General features: G+C 32.8%; 1 protein-coding gene and 1 non-coding gene across 2 annotated transcripts; one reads left to right on the top strand and one right to left on the bottom strand.

Annotated features, from left to right (window-relative positions):
- Positions 1–1,885: 1,885 nt before the first annotated feature.
- Positions 1,886–1,991, bottom strand: LOC136210265 (small nucleolar RNA R71). The gene has a single exon (XR_010677971.1). It is a non-coding gene; the product is annotated as a small nucleolar RNA R71 (small nucleolar RNA).
- Positions 1,992–12,445: 10,454 nt separating this feature from the next.
- LOC136209925 (homeobox-leucine zipper protein HOX3) lies at positions 12,446–17,100 on the top strand. Its single transcript, XM_066001558.1, has 4 exons — positions 12,446–12,708; positions 12,788–12,969; positions 13,060–13,139; positions 16,562–17,100. The coding sequence occupies exons 1-4, from the start codon at positions 12,636–12,638 to the stop codon at positions 16,884–16,886; spliced, it is 660 nt and encodes a 219-aa protein (XP_065857630.1). The 5' UTR covers positions 12,446–12,635; the 3' UTR covers positions 16,887–17,100.
- The last annotated feature ends 1,292 nt before the right edge of the window (positions 17,101–18,392 follow it).

Genomic DNA, 18,392 nt, shown 5'->3' with positions numbered 1-18,392 from the left:
TAAAATCATAACATTATCAAAATTTACAACAAGATTGCCACAATAAACTCCTAACAAAGCACTTCAAAGTGAAGCTAACTAATCCGGTACCAATTTTGAAGCGGATGAGTAATCTTGGTGTGCACCATGGGAAACATCCATCCCAAAAGGTCTGGACTTCCATTTCTCATCCCAAAAGGTCTAGACTTCTTTACAGGAAGTCCAGACCTTTTGGGATGAGAAATGGAAGTCTAGACCTTTTGGGATGGATGTGTCCCATGGTGCACACCAAGATTGGCACAATCTCTCCTAACCAACCATTTTAGGAGTGAATGTGCCAATCTTGAGGGAAATTTCTCCCTTTAAAGGAAGGAAAGTTATCTCCCCTACAGCCTAATACGCCGCCTTCTAGAAAGGGATGTTATGTAATCAACCACCTTTAGAAAAAATTAATCGTGTTAGGCAGGGAAAAAGACGATTTTGGCTTCGCGAAATGAGGATTAGCGAAGCATGCGAATGTAAATGTGCAGGGAAAGAGGTGATTTTACTTCGCTAATCGATGTTTTCGCGAGGTATGTGAGGTCTGAAACGTGACGATCTACGTCACATATCGATGCTTTCGCGAAGTCTGCGAGTCAAATCATGAACTTTTCTACTCGCAGACTTCGCGAACTAATCGATTCGCGAAGTAGATCCACACGTTTCAGGCTCTTTCTCTTCGCAGATCTTCATAAAATCATTGATTCACGAAGTAGATCATCACGTTTCAGGCTCTTTCTCTTTGCAAAGTTTCGTGAAATCATCGACTACGCGAAGTGTATTCATGAAAAAACGCAGAAAAAACAACAGATACTTACATTTTTTGCGCCTTTCACCCTTAAAAGCGACAATAACAATATGATAAACTGGGAAAAATGAAGGAAATAACATAGAATAACCATTTCTTTGATGGTAACAAGAAGAAAGAAACCAAGTAACGAGCAGGAACAGGAAGATGAACCATGGCTTCGTTTTCTAGGATTAGGAAGTTGTAGAATCAAGAGATGAAGAGAGGAAAAAGAGAAATTCATTGTGATTTGGCGAAATGGTGCAGATTTCTTGCAATTTAAAGGAAGATAGGAAGATCAAAAGTCTTCAAATCATTAATGGAGGAGCCAACTTTTTGCGTAACCAAGGAGAAGGGGGGAGCGGCCGTTCGCGTTGTGGGAAGGGGAAAGGTTAGGGGTATTATGGGAAAGTCACACAAAATCAGTCTAGATATGTAGTAGGTTGAGTAAATGGGTTAAATATGTAAATGGGCCTCCCATTTGACCTAGTTTTGTAATTTTCCCTATTATATATTATATATACTTACATAGTTTTTCAATTTTTTTAAGGTAGTTTCTGTTCATGCGCAAAACTAAAAGTTCGGACATTCAATCGGAATCACTAGATCGTGAAATTGAGAAGACGTTAAAGAAAAAGAAGAAAATTAAGAAGAAAAAGAACAAAGAGACAGAAAATCAAGAGCCACAAGTAGTAGAAATGGCTGGAGAACGCCCTAGACTTATGGATTATGCTATACCAGGAGTTAATGGAGTTACCAATAGTGTAGTCAGACCCCAAATAAATGCAAATCAATTTGAAATAAAACCAGCATTATTATATATGCTGCAAAATAGTGTTACGTTCTATGGATTACCTAATGAAAATCCAAACGCCCATTTGACTAACTTTTTTGAAATTTGTGACACCTTTAAGATAAGAGACGTTTCTACGGAGGCAGTCAAACTTTGCCTTTTTTCTTTTCACATTGAAGGACATGACTAAGGTTTGGTTGAACTCTATGCCGGCCGGAACAATCCAAACTTGGAACCAACTTGCCCAAGCATTTTTATCCAAATATTTTCCCCTAGCCAAAACAGCCAAAATCATAAAAAAGATTACATCATTTACACAAAATGAAAATGAAACCTTGTATGAAGCATGGGAACGCTTCAAAGAACTTCAACGTTTATGCCACACCATCATTTACCCGATGAACTTTTAATGCAAACCTTTTACAATGGTATTAATCCTACCACAAGGGGTTTACTTGATACTATGTCGGGGGGTTTATTTATGAAGAAGACATGTGCCGAAGCAAAAGAACTTTTAAAGGAAATGGCTATAAACAGTAGCATGTAGCCCGCATAGCGTGCACAAACACCGGTTACTCCAAAACCATCGTCCTCAACTTCATCATCTGTTAAAGGTATAATTAATCTTGACCCTATAGCGATGCTACAAGTAACCAAATGCACGTTTTGGTAACCTAAAGGGAAATTACTAGGGCTGCTTAATTAGCTTCGGACTGACCTGACTAGGGGTACTTTCAGAGGCTCCCATAACACGATATACTTGCCTACGCCTCTCCTTGTTTAGGAGTTCTAGTGATTTATAGGGGTACATGTAGAGTATCGTCTCCTCAGGTATTGATGACCAAATTTTACTAGAAAGACCTTGCAGAACAGAGTGTTCGTGGTGTGTGATTTTCTTTAGTTGAGAAATGATTTGATATGGTGAAATAGAACAACTAATGAGAAAGATTAAGTTTAAGAAAATGTGTTTGTTATAAATAAAAGAGAGAACAGGTTAAGCCATAGCGGAATAGGTTACTTTCAGCCTCTAAACATCTATTTATTCATGAATGACATAAAGTGAAGTCAAGGTCTCTGCTTTAAAGCTTACTTAAGTCAACTTCCGTGTGTTCTTAAGATTCTAAGATGTACTACAACCTTAAGCGTCCTTAATGTTGGTTCTTTCGTGTATTACGACCGAAACAACATTTCTGTTTAAGAAAACCTTTGATACAACCCCCTAACATTCCTGTTTCGGGTGTTGAACGTTTGATAAAAAGTTCCGTGAAGATAAAAGCAGTTCCCTATCATTCATCTAACACTAAGATACATGCATATAGCAATGGAATAAAAGCTTTATCAAACACAACATCATATATCATCATTCATTCCTAAAAAGGAAAATAGAAGACTTACATAACCAGCCCTTGCTGGGCTAACCAGTTCAAAACGACTACTCACTCATGCTAAAGAGTGAACAACCTGAGTTGTATCTACAGAACTCCATGGAAGGAGTCATAATATCTTTCTTAGAGAGCTTCTCTCTCTACAATTGTTCAGTGCCAAACTTATCTCCCTCCAAAAGTATTTCTTTCTTTCCTTCCACTACCGATATAAATAGGAGGGAAAAAGATAACAAGTACATAAAATAAACTAAAATATTACAAAAACAGAAAGATTGTTCAAAAGATAGGAGATTGCTAAAAGTGGTGGTAATATGTTTTGACTCTTGAACACTCAAGAGTCGATTGGTCTTTTCATCATGTTGCACTTCGCCACTCATCTCTGCCCATTCCTGCCCGCTTGTAATGTCGATGTCCGTCATCAGTACTCAGCGTTATCCGCTGGATCAAAGTGTGCACTTCTCCTCTTGGTTATTGCAAAACAGGCTGTATAACAACCTTTTTTACTTTAGCATTTCAAATCTGCATAAAACACTAATTAGTCCTTTTTTTAAGCAATATTACGCCTATAATATCCCCAATTTATCACAAATGGTATGTTTAATTGTAGTCATTTTCGTGCCTAACAGTACATCTATGAGTGATTTTCAAACATGTACACCCAAGGCTTTCATGAATGTATAGAATGCACACATCGACAAAACGGGGCTAAAAGGGTGGTTGTGCAAACTGTGCAAGTGTAGTGCAATAGGCATTTAGACGTCAATCTCTCTCTATGTATAGATAGAAGTAAAGAATAGAAAAAAATCTACCAGACTCTCACTTGAGCCGCCACTTTTCATATGCAATTCTCCAAGAAATTTAAATCTTATTAAAATAAAAATTCTTCGAAATCGACGATCAATCAGAAGATAGGCTAAATGAGTTAGCTGATTAGTTAGATGTCACACCTGGCCCTAAACGACCTCAATCGGCATCGGGCGTGAAATAGAAAGATCATAATCAATACTTAGGAGTCTCCAATTTATCCAAATATCATAATATTACAATTGCAATACCAAACTTCTAACCATAATTCTAACAATAAGCAGCCAACTTCCAAACCCCGCCTAAACGGTCGGCAACCTTCTATATATCCTGTACTTTCTCACCTAAAAACATTAAAAACATTTAAAAACGTGTGACAAAAATCTCAGTAAGAAACTATCAGCTATAAAAACCAACTTTATTTAACATAGCTATATATATTTATAAAAGGATTTAATCAAAACCTTATAAAATATACTCAAAACTTAAGTTCATGTAACTTTATATATATAATCCATCTTGTCAAAACGAATCAAAACAATTAAACGTTTCATCAAACCATTTCATAATCAAATAAATGTTTTATCAAACGTAAAACCTTATATCAAAATCAATCATAACCGAAAACATAATCCAAATGAACTTAAAACATTGTATCCATCCTCGAGTTTCTCCCCTTAAGTATCAATCTATAACCACATATATAATCGAGACGTCTCTTAACATTGCCTATCCCATATGGTCTTACCCAACACTTCGCTGCCATACCCAATAGGTCTTAAGACTGTGTACACAGGCCATGTCCCTCACTGAACATGGTCTTCAAATATAAAACCACCCATCCAGATAACTCTCGATGGATATAAAATCATAAAATCATAACGTACTCAAATTTCCTTTCACAATCAAATTGCAAACTATTTCATAATTATAAATCATTTGGCTTCAATTAGCCCTTTTCTATCATAAAAATCATATTTGGACTTCAACCCAAAATAATAACAACAATAACCACAACAGATTTCTCAATTCAAAAACAATTCGTAAGAAATCATCAAATTCATTTTGTTCAATATAGATATATATTGACACCAAAAAATCTAAAATTCACATAGAAACATAATCAATAGCTTCATTTGACCCGTAATTTCATAATAAAAAGCAAAATCATGAAAAACCCTAATTTTACAAAATTCCTGCATAACCCTAAAATATCACTTTCTGAAAATTCTTTGATTATATATATATATATTTATATACATCAAACTCAAAATATAGTTGATAGTTACTTACCTTGGCTACTAATTAAAGAAAACACACCCGTTCAATTCGCCTCTAAACTCTGTCTAAGACGTTTCCTCTCTAAACACCGCCGAAACTCAAAAACTCTTCGGTTAGGACTTAAATCTATGTATAAGGATTCTATAGTTTCAATTTCGAGTGATTCGGACGGTCAAATCTCCGTAAATCAAAGAAACGGTGGAGAAACGGTCGAAGAACGATGAACTGATAGAAAAGAAAAAAAAAAGAAAACAAAAAGGAGATAGTTTCAATTTCGAGTGATTCGGACGGTCAAATCTCCGTAAATCAAAGAAACGGTGGAGAAACGGTCGAACAACGATGAACTGATAGAAAAGAAAAAAAAGAAAACAAAAAGGAGATAACCTCGCCCACCTCTTCGAATTTGGAGTAGGTATATATCCAAATTTGGCAAATATCACATTTAATCCTCCATCTTTCTATAATCTTTTAAAAATTATCATAACTTTTAATTTACACATAAAACCCTCAAATTAACTCCAAACTTTTTCTATAGTACCAAATTGACTTCACACACCCAATAATTATAATATATACTAATATAAAAATATAAATTCTAGAAATTTAGACACGGACGTGACAATTCTCCATGGAACCGATTGAACTAAAAGCTCGAACTAATAGTTAAGGGTCCACTTCATATTAATAGCTGACACACCCCCACACGCGAAAGCACACTTGGGCTTGAAGCGTGACAATACATGCCCATATTACCATGTCCTGAAAATAACTCAACAAATGGGGCTGTCAGGAATCGAATCCAGGACCAATTGGTCACACTGGCTCTGATATTAGACTTGCAATTGGATAATTGAAATGAGTATTTAATTAAATATATGATATGTTTAATTGCATGTTTGTCGATATGTTCACTTGTTGATATTAATTGTTTATTGGTTTGATCTTTGTGTTTGACATGTATATGTAATACAATGATGATGTGAGAATTGAGTTATATATATATATATAAGAATTTTCACATTCACCTTAATGAGCAAGTGAATTTGCTCATTCACCGTTAGATATAGGTTTATTAAATCTAAGCCCCAGGATGCTTTGAATCTCCACGTTAGGATTCTAATAAGCCTAGATCTAACGGTGTGATAACATCCAGATATTATTTACGGGACTAAAAGGGAAATTGACCAAACGACCGCGTATTAAGACGACCGGGCGTATCAAGCAAGTCACCTGGATGGCGGATCACAAGGATTCCTCCATAGGCTATCCGTAGTCAAACATACGGGAGACCCGCCATCTCACCTCGATCCGCCCCCTGAACGGCTGAGCCGATTCCCGATAAATGCAACTAATAATCCATTAATGAGCTAACGGTCATACTTGAATGAGATCAGTAACCGCCATTAATGAGACATTAATGGAGACTTTCTAGTTACCAAGAGTTACAACTACATGACTATAAATAGCTTGCATCCCAAGCTATTGAGGTACACATTCACGTTCTCCTTAACCCTTCCTTGTGCTTACAGTTTATTCTACTACTTTACACTGACTTTAGCATCGGAGCTTCTCCCACCGAACCCAACGGCGCCCCCCGCAGGGAAGGTCACCGATCAAGAATTCTCCACCAATAATCACGGTGAATGAGCAAATTCTACATGCTCATTAAGGTGCATGTGACCAGGACTGATATATATATATATAGGTTAGAAAAGGATAAAAATTATGAGAAATAAAGGCTTGACTAGGATAGTATATTCAATGGTTGCTATAGAAATAAGAAAAATGATTATTGTGATCACGTGAAATACTGACACCGGCCGGTTATTTGCTACGATAGGGCGTTAAGACATTGGCTATTTATTACGATAGAATGTCCATGTATCAAGTATTTGTTACGACAACGTAACTAAAGATATATCATTCGGGTACCAGGTATCGTTTTACCATAAGGTTCGCCCATGATATATATAGTGAACTGCTAAATACCACCTCCAAATTACTTATCACCACCCCTGTTTGGACTTTTTTTCCCTTCTCATAATTTTGATCAAAAACTGAAAATTCTCTCTCCAAAATTATAAACCCGAACAACAATAATTGAAATTATGAAAATAATTGATATGTGACAACCCGAACCCCGAAAATGGATGATTACGAGTCGGAAATATTAAAATTTACTTTTTTTTTTTATCAAAGAACTCATGAAAATAATACATATTTTTCATGATGATTTTGCATTTTTCGTCACAAAAAATTGAATGATTTAGTATTTTTCGTCACTAAAAATTTTACGATTTTGCACATTTCAAAATTTGGCCTAAACGGATGCGCCATCCTTTCCCACCATGGATCGGGCGGATGTCGCATCCGTTTAGGCCAAATTTTCTCTCAATTTTTTTTTTCAGTTTTGAATTTTTTTTATGCAAAGGGCAAAATTGTCCAAATGGAGCGGCGATAAGTCATTTGGAGGTGGTAAATAGCAAAATCCGGGAGGCGGTAAATAACAAAATCCTATATGTATTAGAGCAAGTTTAGTGGGTGTTACAAGTATGCTACAAGTATGTTACTTGTAACACCCAACCATTATATCCATTGTTATATTGGTGTTGTAAAACATAGAAAGTTACTTGCAGAGGTAACTTAAACCTGGTTTTGAAAGAAAATGGAGAAAAAAGAATCTGATTTTCACGCATGCATTGAAGAGCAATAAAAAAGGCGCGTGAACTTTATTTTTTGTGTGTGGCGTGTGTAGTTTTTTTTGAAGTGGCAGACCACCACTTTATTTGCAGCAGAATATAGTTTTTGTTTATTTCTTTTCTTCCCATTTTGTTAAATGGTGGACCCTACCAAATAGTTAGGAACAAAGATATATACTGGGTGTTTTCTTTTTGTGTTTTCAATGATGATGTGGCACTCAATTGTAACATATGAGAGTTCTAACCACTACACCTGCTCTTATGGCCATGAGAACCATTGACTACTAGACTAGGATAAGCATGACCTTTAATAATATGAGTAATAATGATTAGTTATTGAGTGTTTTGCTTGATAACCTATAAATTAAGTGTACGAAAACTATTGTGTAGGCATGTGTTTGCAATGTGTATTTAATTAATTATGTTATTGAGTCGGTAGCTCATCCCTTTTCACTATCACTTTTCAGAAATAGAAGATTAGCATTGCTTGTTTCAAACCAGTCAGCATATAGAGTCGTTACCATTTAGAATTTTTATTTATTTATTAGGAATAAAAGATTAGCAATGCTCGTTTCAGATCGGCTAGTATATGGAATCATTACCATTTAGAATTTTTCTTTATTTAGACTATCATATTTAACTTTATGAAGTGTGAAATTTTGAATTTTAATTAATTAGATCTTTATGTTAGATTTATATTTTCCATTGGAGATTTTAATGAGATGAATTGTATCATTTCGAGGTTATATTGAATCAAATTTATTATTGTTCTAGCTATTTACGGTTTATGAAAAAGGGGTGTTACATAAATTCTCCAATCTTCAAAATCACCCCAAGTAAAAAATAATCTAAATCCATACAATACTTTTGGGGGTTTTCACCCAAATGCCTTAAACCACCAAATTAGCTCAAAATTTTTAATTGATTGCAAAAATGGATCCTAAGAGGGGTACCAAATGCACCCAATCTATAAGAACGTCATATGCACAGTTGGGAATGGAGATTTCAGGAGCTCTACCAGCAAATCCTCAGCCCACAATCTCCGAACGGTTTTGGGTGTCTGTTCATTCTCAAGACCGAACAGGAAGCTACTCATTTTGAACATTTACGTAATATGGGCCTTTCTCACATTCATTATTTTGATTTCAAGATATTAGACCGTTTAGGGAACTCGAGTGCAATTTATGAATATTTAAAGTGGTTTGGGTCGAACGGCTTTACTTTGACCCATTATGCTAGTTATCTGATGCTTATTAAGGAATTTTTTTTTGTGACATTTAAGATGCACAACGATAGGGAAGGAAATAGAAAGATAATGTTTAGAATGTTTAGGGATGAATGAGAGGTTACCCAAAGTGTATTTTGTCGATTATTCACCATGCCCAATGGAGGCATTGATGTGCTTTCTGAAGGGGTTACTGTAGAATCGGTTTCAATGTCAATTACTAATAATTCCTTGTAGCGATCTATTATTACGACCGTTATTCGATAATAATATTAAAACGATTCACAAAGCATAAACTATTTACCTTTTTTTAAGCAGAAAAGCGATCTACTGGTGAATTCATGAACCATATAAGCTTGAGCGAACGTTGAACGAATTTGATCAACTTTGTTTAGCAATGAAAATAGATTGCCTCTCACAAAGTCCACATATCGTCGAACGAAAAGCAAAACCGAACTAAACTATTTGATTCGGTTAAGTAACTTTGAATGAGAAAATTTGAGCTAAAATAACAAAGTATTCGGCTAGTCTCATTACCTTCACAAGCACGTATATGTAAAATACATATCAAATATAATTTAAGCGTTTTTTATGCACACGAGAAGTATAAGCCCACCTTTATTATTACATGATCCTAAAATTGAACGTACTTTTCATAGCAACCTAGCTAATCAAAGAGAAAACATGGCGCTAGGTGAGCGTTCCATCATGGATCTACTCACTCCAAACTATTTGAATATGAATCAAGTATCATGGAACCTACCATTTCAGCGAACAACTTTGAGATCAAATCTGCGACCATATAACTTAACCTTGATAACTAAACTTGACGACTCAATTTTATGAAACGATACCAATTTAGCCCCAAATTCTATTATCCGGGATTAAATTGGTACCATTTTATAAGTATTGATGCTACAATAATATTATTATGTATGTTAATGCTAAATTGATTAACTATTTTAATTTTTTAAGCTATTTTTTAGAAGAAAGATTTATAGAAAAAACAATATATTTTAACATAAATTTTTAAAACATTATAATAAAAAAAAAAAGTACCTCAGAGAAGCTTGAATCTGCATCTTCAATATCATACATCATGATACATCATTAATAGACAGTGTTTCAAACTATATATTTGGCACAACGACGAGAAACACGCTCCACTCATAATCAATTTAATACTTTTTTTTTCTTGAAAAATGACTTTATGATCTTTCAATGAATCAGATCTATGGATAAAACTCTCTATTTTTTCATGAAGTAAGACAACATTTATATAGAGAGACGAATGACAATTACACATATGATGAGACATAACACAACAATCTATAAAGAAAGAACAAAAAAAATTATAAATAAAGAAGAAATAATCAAATATATTATAATAGAACAATTAAAAATTTATATGATATAAAAAAACAAAACAAAATAAAGGAAATGTTTATTTTTCTATTAAAACTAGACAAAAATCTCAAAAATCTAGATGAAAAAGATGAGAGTTTCTTAATAATCTCAAAAATGTAGATGAAGAAGATGAGAGTTTCTTAATAACTAGATCTAGATCTTAATTAAGTGTCTTTGTATTCGGAAAAGGAAGTATTCTTTTTTTTAAGAGAAGTATGTTTTAACTTGAGACATTGTATAATCTTTTATTTATGGGTATGTGATGTTGAGGCATTGCATATGTATAAATTAAACGAACATGTAACTTATTTCATTAGAATCTAATGTGAAAAAAGAAACAGTCTAATAATAGTAATAGCAGTCAACAATTTCATAATAATAATTTAAAAAATGTGTAATTGTTTCCTAAATAGTATTCAACAATAATAATATTATAGTAATATCAGTCAACAGTTATGATGTACATTAATTAAGTAGTAGGTAATAAAGGATGTTATAGTTCATTAAAAATAAATTAATCTTTATTGAATGATAGTAGAAAGAAAGAGATGAATATATATGGAGTAGTAAATGAGTAATGTCCAAAATTCATAGGTATCATTAAATGCAAAACAAACGTTACAAATTCCCTGGTCTGGGTACCTGGTCAGCAGGTGAAACTGCATTTAATTCATTCTATCCTTTTTCTTAATATTAATTACTCCAAATTGCTAATTCCATCATCCAACTCTTACTATTTACTATTCAAAATAAAGTCAACAATGAATGGCCCATATCATCTTAAAACCATTTCATGGATTTCAAATCAATATGTCAAAAACCATTCTAGGCCCCTAAATCTTTCAATTTTTTGTTCATTTACACATTTAACTTTTATGTGGATTCTTTTATTTATTTATCAAGTTAACTCTTTAATGACAAAAAATGTTAACTTTAAATATAAAATTCTATTAATGTTTTTTTTAATGCAAAAATTCTCTTAATGTTAATCATTTTTTAATTTTTCTTTTCACGGTTGGAAAGTTGTTTTTAATATTAATGTATTAACATTAATAGAATTTTAGTAATTAAAAATGTGGCTATATAAAAATTATAAATTTCTTATTTCGAATCATAAAAAAATATAATTTCAATTTATAATTAATTAGAGATCTAATATGTCTAAATAAAATATTAATGGTTTAATGAAAAATGATAAGAGCCAAATTTGATCCTATCATTTTAGAAGAAGTGTAAATTTAACCCTAACGTATGAAATTATATAAATTTAACCCTAGCGTTTTTAAGCAAGATCAATTTTAGCCTCACATTATCGAAAATTTGAAAAAACTAGTTTGACTGTTATTTAACTGCCATAACGGACATTCAAAATATCAATTACATCTAAGATATTTAATGTGTTACTAACACAATTACGAAAAAAATATTAAAATGCTAACAACTAAGTATGTCACATATAAGTAAATTATAATTTTTTCCAAAGTGTCTAAAATGCTTACTATATTACAAATATATTTATAAACAATCACTAAAATTGAACGAATTTATTTTAATTTATTGACAAACTTATTTGAAATGTCAATATAATAATTCAATAACAGTTAAATAACAGTCAAACAACATTTTTCAAATTTTGTATAATATAAAGCTCAAATAAATGTTACTTTAAAAACGTTAGTATTAAATTTATATAATTTGATATATTACAGATAAATATGCAATTTAAAACAAATGTTGGGGGCAAAATCATACGTCTCAAAAAGGTTATTAGCAATAAAATAAAGAAAAGGGGGTAGAAAATAACATAAAAAAGAAGTGTAGGGTTCCAATCATTTCAGTAGCTGACCTTTGAACCGACAAGCACACTCTTCACTTTTGTAATTCTTTTCCCACAAGAACGAGAAGAGAAGAGAAAACCTGCCGGTTATTCTCCTACACCTATTGTGATGGACACGTGTCATATATCAGACGGGTAAGAGTGTTTGACTTGACGACCATAGTCAAGTAAATGAAAACCCTAACCCCAAGCCAAGCCAAAACAAATTACTATTATTTTAAAATTTAAATTTCTATTTATTTGACCTTTATGAATGAATTCTCAACCCCCCTTTTTTCCTCATCGGTTTCATATTCTGCTTTCTCTCTCATTTGTCCTCTTTTGTTTATTTAACTTGCCATTTTTTTTTTACTTTTACATCTCCAAAAAACACCAATACTCTTCCTTTCTTTGTTCTTGATGGCTGTTTCACCCTCCAGTTCTTCAAGCTTGGACTTGACCATGTCCATGCCTGGCTCTTTTGTTTCTTCCGGTGAGACCTCTTTTTTCTCCTTTCTAATTCTCCCTTTCGGTGTCTGATCAGATCAGATTCATATATGTTTATTATATAGGTGAAAGGGGTTTAGTGGTTAGGGATTTTGATATGAATCAAGTACCATCGGAAAAAGATGAATTTGAAGATGAAGAAGAAGATGCTACAAATGAAGGTCCGCCGCGGAAAAAGCTCCGTCTATCAAAAGATCAATCTCGGCTGCTCGAAGAAAGTTTCCGGCAGCACCACACTTTGAACCCAGTAAAGCCTCACCTGCCTACATACATTCCATGTTTCTCATTTTTGAGCCATTTTAAGTTATGAAATTGAAGGATTGGATTTTGTGTGCAGAGACAGAAAGAGGGATTAGCTACGCAGTTGAAGCTACGGCCAAGACAGGTTGAGGTCTGGTTTCAAAACCGTAGGGCCAGGTAAATTTTATATTATTAAAATTATATATATATTTAGGATTAAATTAAAGTAACAATGTCGACTATAGGGTAGATAATATTTGTGGATTAAAGTTGACAGAATATATAGAGATCATAATCTGAATCAGATTCTATCTACTCATATAATTTTTCGTACCTTCTTCTAAAGTTGGAAAATATCTTTCTCATAATTAGCTACCTAGCTAGGTTTTAATTCCTTCCTTCCTTGGATATTTTATCAATTAATAAAGATGCTTTGGTCTAAAAAGGAAAACACTTGGCTCACCATCGTGGAAATTATCAAGGTTTTTTAAAGTTTTCAGATCAATAATTTTCAGCCTCATGTATATATCTTTATAAAGTGTTTGTGGGTTAATCAGTCTTTTTCGTCTAATCTTTGCTTTGTGTCACTGTTCCAAACTATGTGGTTTAGACACTCTAAATTGAGAATCCGTCTTATTTTTTTTCCATTTGTCCTTTTGGTGTTTTTTAGCTCCTAAGTAATTTTTAGGCGTTTGCATGCCGCTTAAATGACGATGAACAAATATATTTTTATTAATAATTTTTTTTATTGTTTTATTACCATTCACTTTTAAACATTGTGACATTGTTATTCATAATTTTTTTTTTCAATATTTTGGTTCATTTGCATTATCCGCTTATTTTCATGACAGATCATAAACGTTTAAGATTTTAAAGATATTTTTTAACGACTTTTAGTGAATTATATTATTTAAAAACATTATATTTTTTTTGAGCTATGTCAATGATATTATTGTTGAAACGTTGATATTTTCATATTTTTAAATATATATATATTACAAATATATATGTTTTTACGGGTATAATCCATATTTTAACTGAATTTATATAACAATTTTATTAATGTACAATAAAAAAAAAATACAAAATACAAAAATAGAATTCAATTATTCCCCAATTAATTTTCCGACTAATCCTTCTTAATCCTTAAAGATACTGTCGCCTAACGTTGTGGAGTAAAATAAGTTGGAATTTAATTTCTTTGTTAGTTGCTAATATGCTAGAATTTGATACGAAGCACATATTACAACTTGGGATTTGTTAGTTATGAACCCAATTTGGTATGAAATATAGATTCATTGTTTGGAGTTTTAATTTTTAAAAGGATTGTCCCATTGTATAAAAAGGGTTGCTAAAAATGTATTTTATTTTTTTGAAATTTCTTACAAAATTGAATTTCCTAAAAAAGCATTTAATGATATGCATGCATATCTTTCTTAATCAACTTTTCCAAAATGAAATATATATATTTGTTTGTTTGATATAAGTTAATATAAATAAATATGTCCTGATATTATCCGTGTCTACATTTATAATTTTATATATGTATATCGAAGCAGGAATAGGGTGTTAGTTGGAGCCATATACAGATGATTAAGAGCATCTCCAATAGAGGGTGCCCAAAAGAGTGCCAGCTGATGTGGCATCAGGTTTGACAACTTTTAAAGGGTGTCCACTATTAGAGTGATTGTGGGTGCTAAAGAAAGTTATCAATTTTTGGCAACCTCTTGGCAACCTTGTTTTATTATTTTTTAATATAAAAGTGGTCCCTTTCCTAGAAATAATAAAATCTGGAACATTTTATTTATAATAAAATAATAATTTATAGGATTATAGTGGCAACTTTTCAAGCAACCTCTATTGGAGCATTTTTTAAGTAAAAGTTGCCAAAAATGATGTGGATGAAAGAGACAATAAAATACTATATTTTAATAAGTTTTGGCACTCTTTTAGACACCTCTATTGAAGATGGTCTAATGATTAATGATATGATACAAAAAAAAAAAAAAAATTTTTGTAGTTTAGAAATGGGACACGTGAGGGACAGGTGTCTCAGCAAATATGTGAAAATTAAATGATATGAGCTCACCTTTGTGAAACCAGTCTAATTATGGCTGTTTAAACATATCTAATGATATCATACATAATTCATTTATTCAACTAGTATTAAATATACCCCTACTATGTTATACATATACTCGGATCATAACTCTATTAAGTGTTACTTTGACTCATTATTATTATACTTTTGGACTCACCTAATTTTTGTCACAGTCTTCATTTTTTATTCAGAATTAGTAGAAAATAGTAATTAAAAATCAGTCAAAAGTATTACCAGAAATGCAGTTTTTTCTTATTAACTTTTAATTCCATTAATTAGAAAACATAATAAAATTAATTGATGGGTTTGGTCAAAAGAAAAAAAAAAGCATAAAAGTGATTGTATTTAATTTATGCATATACATTATAACCTGAATGAATTAAATGAATCTATATATTGAAATCAGAAAATAATAATACTATAATTTATAAATATAGTCAAAGGTGGGGACAAAGGCAATGCATGCACTCAATAATGATGACTACCAACACATCTAGGGAGAGGCAATGATTTGTAGTTGGAAAAAGAAAATTGAAATTAGGATTAATTATTTCCATATTAATTAGAATGAGACTAAATGTCTTCTATATTCGTGTTAAATGAATTGTATCTATAAATTATATTGTTATTAAAAATGGTGGATTGTGAACAAAAGCCTAACTCATTCTTAAAGGTATCTTAAAGAGTGAGGATTGCCTCACATATTTAATGAGTCATATATAGCTTCTTCATTTAGCAACGTGTGATATCTAACACCCCCTCACGCCCAGTGGCGGAGCCAGAGGTCAAGGTCCGGAGGGGCTCCATTGCATGAAGATTTTTTTTTCTTAATAACGACTTAAGAGTTTTGATTCGTAGTAGTTAAGTTGAAATTTTCAAATTTTTGATAATATAAGGGTAAATTTGATCATAATTGGAAACATTAAGGTACAAAACAACTGAGATTCAATATAAAGTAAGGATAAGGTGCAAAAATACTCTAATGTTTACACCTAAGAATAATTTTACTTCTAACGTATAAAATGGTGCAATTTTACCCTTAAGAGCAATTTTATCCCTAACATTGATAAGTGAGATAAAAAGTGAAGAGAGGGAGATTCGAACATAGGATCACTTGGATGTAGAGATGCCCTTAATTATCACTACAACTAACTATACAAACTTAGTTTTATGTTATATAATCACATTCCACATTATAAGTACTAATTTTAACTATTTTGGAGGGGCTTCTCGGGACTGAACCACTATTCGTCAAGGGTGTTCCGGAGGGTCGGAGGGTCGGGAGACCCTCCCCTACCCCCCCTAGATCCGCCCCTGCTCACGCCCAATTCATTTGGTGCGTGACGCTAATATCAGCGGGAGCCCCAACATTAAACCATGGTTCTGATACCATGTGAACAAAAGCCTAACTCACCTCAAAAGGTATCTCAGAGAGTGAGAATTGCATCACATATTTAAGGAGCCATATAGCTTTTTCATTTATGGATGTGACTTACAGGAGCAAGCTGAAACAAACGGAAATGGAATGCGAGTTCTTGAAGAGGTGGTTCGGTATGTTAAAAGAGCAAAACAGAAGGCTGCAAAGGGAAGTAGAGGAGCTTAGGGCAATGAAAGTGGGTCCACCAACTGTAATATCACCACACAATAGTGAGCCACTTCCAGCATCAACACTTACAATGTGTCCCCGTTGTGAGCGTGTGACCGCCGTCGACAAGGGCCCCACTAGAACAACCACCACCAGCACAGCCGCCTCCTTGTCTTCTAAAGTTGAAACAGCAAGCATCCAATCTCCTCAATCTTCTACAGCGAATTTGTTAGTCTAAATTTTTACATACAAAGGAAAAGATTAAGGAATGTTCATACTAGTTTACACCCGAGCAAGCAACCCCACAAAGAAAAGGTTGTATCCATGGATGGTACTATATATATGCTTATCCACATGCATCTATATGCTACCAAATCTCCCTTTGGATAATTTTACTTGTTACTTAAACTATATATGTTTATTATTTATTTCATTGGTTCACCCTTCACCTACATATATTTTATTAATAAATTTTTGTTAAATTGTAATAAATTTTTCAAAATAAACTTATTCTTACTAACACTCTGAAACTACTATGACCTATATATATATATATATATATATATATATATATATATATATATATTTTATTAATTGTTTCACTGAGCCTTAAGCTATTGCGAGTCGCTTTTCACACTCTGAAACGGATAGTTTGATGATGCAAGTTTTGGACATATCTTTAAAATGTTAAACTCAATGCGAAAGGATTCTGCCTTAATGTCAACCCGAGTCCTCATATACATCCTAGAGAATTCGGTGGACAAACGTAAAGATCCACCTAAACCGGATCCCCCATCTTTGGATGGGTGCCTGCATCATTCTATCTTTCTTTCAAAGGATAAGAACTCCTTGCTTCGGACAAGTAATTTAAAGGCTCGTTCACCTTGTAGGGAATCAAATGCCAAGTAACTTTCCCTCTTTCCCCGTCTCTGGATGGGTGCCAGCATCATCCTTTCTTTCTTTCGAAGGATAAGAACTCCTTACTTCGGTCAAGTAAATTAGAGGTTCGTTCGCCTTGTGGGGCATCAAATGCCATGTAACTTTCCCTCTCCCCCATTTTCTCACTTCTTCCCACCCATTTTTCTCTTTGCGTGTTTCATCATCATCATCATAGCTGTTTCTTCCTACTTCTTTCTCTCTCTAAATTTTCATTTCCTCCCTCTCTCTCATATGCAAAAATTAATTAAAATAATTAATTTCTAATTTTTCTTAATAAATCTTGATATTAGATTTGTAAACCACATGTTGGTTACACTATGTCGATAACTCATTCAGATGGCGGTTAAAAATCGTCATCCCAACGAAAATAAAACTGTCACGGGGCTCGTTGCCGTCTATTGATGCTTCAAACGACAGTTCGAATCTATCATGTAAAATAACGTCACATGACAACGACCAAATTTCTACCTGTCATCTGACAACTAATTATATGGCGAATTATCTAATAATAATTGTCACCGTATTTATGTTCTCATGATACAATGTTTAAATATTCTATCAAAATATTAAGTTAAAATGAAACTGTTATTTTAATGGTGTGACAGTTTTACTTTTCCTAACTGTCGTTGCAATGTAATTCATATGACATAATTTGTATTAAATTTTATCAACTAAAATCCTTAAATGCAGTTATTATATTTACGTTATGACAGTTTTAGTATATATGTCTCTAGTTGGAACATAATTAGTATGATAGTCAGTTACCAATTCTGTGTTACATATGCCGTTTTTTTAGTTTTTACCT

This window comes from Euphorbia lathyris, chromosome 10, assembly GCF_963576675.1.
Source record: "Euphorbia lathyris chromosome 10, ddEupLath1.1, whole genome shotgun sequence".
Classification (NCBI taxonomy): domain Eukaryota; kingdom Viridiplantae; phylum Streptophyta; class Magnoliopsida; order Malpighiales; family Euphorbiaceae; genus Euphorbia; species Euphorbia lathyris.
Note: the sequence above shows the minus strand (reverse complement) of the source record. Positions and strands in the feature narration are given on the sequence as shown.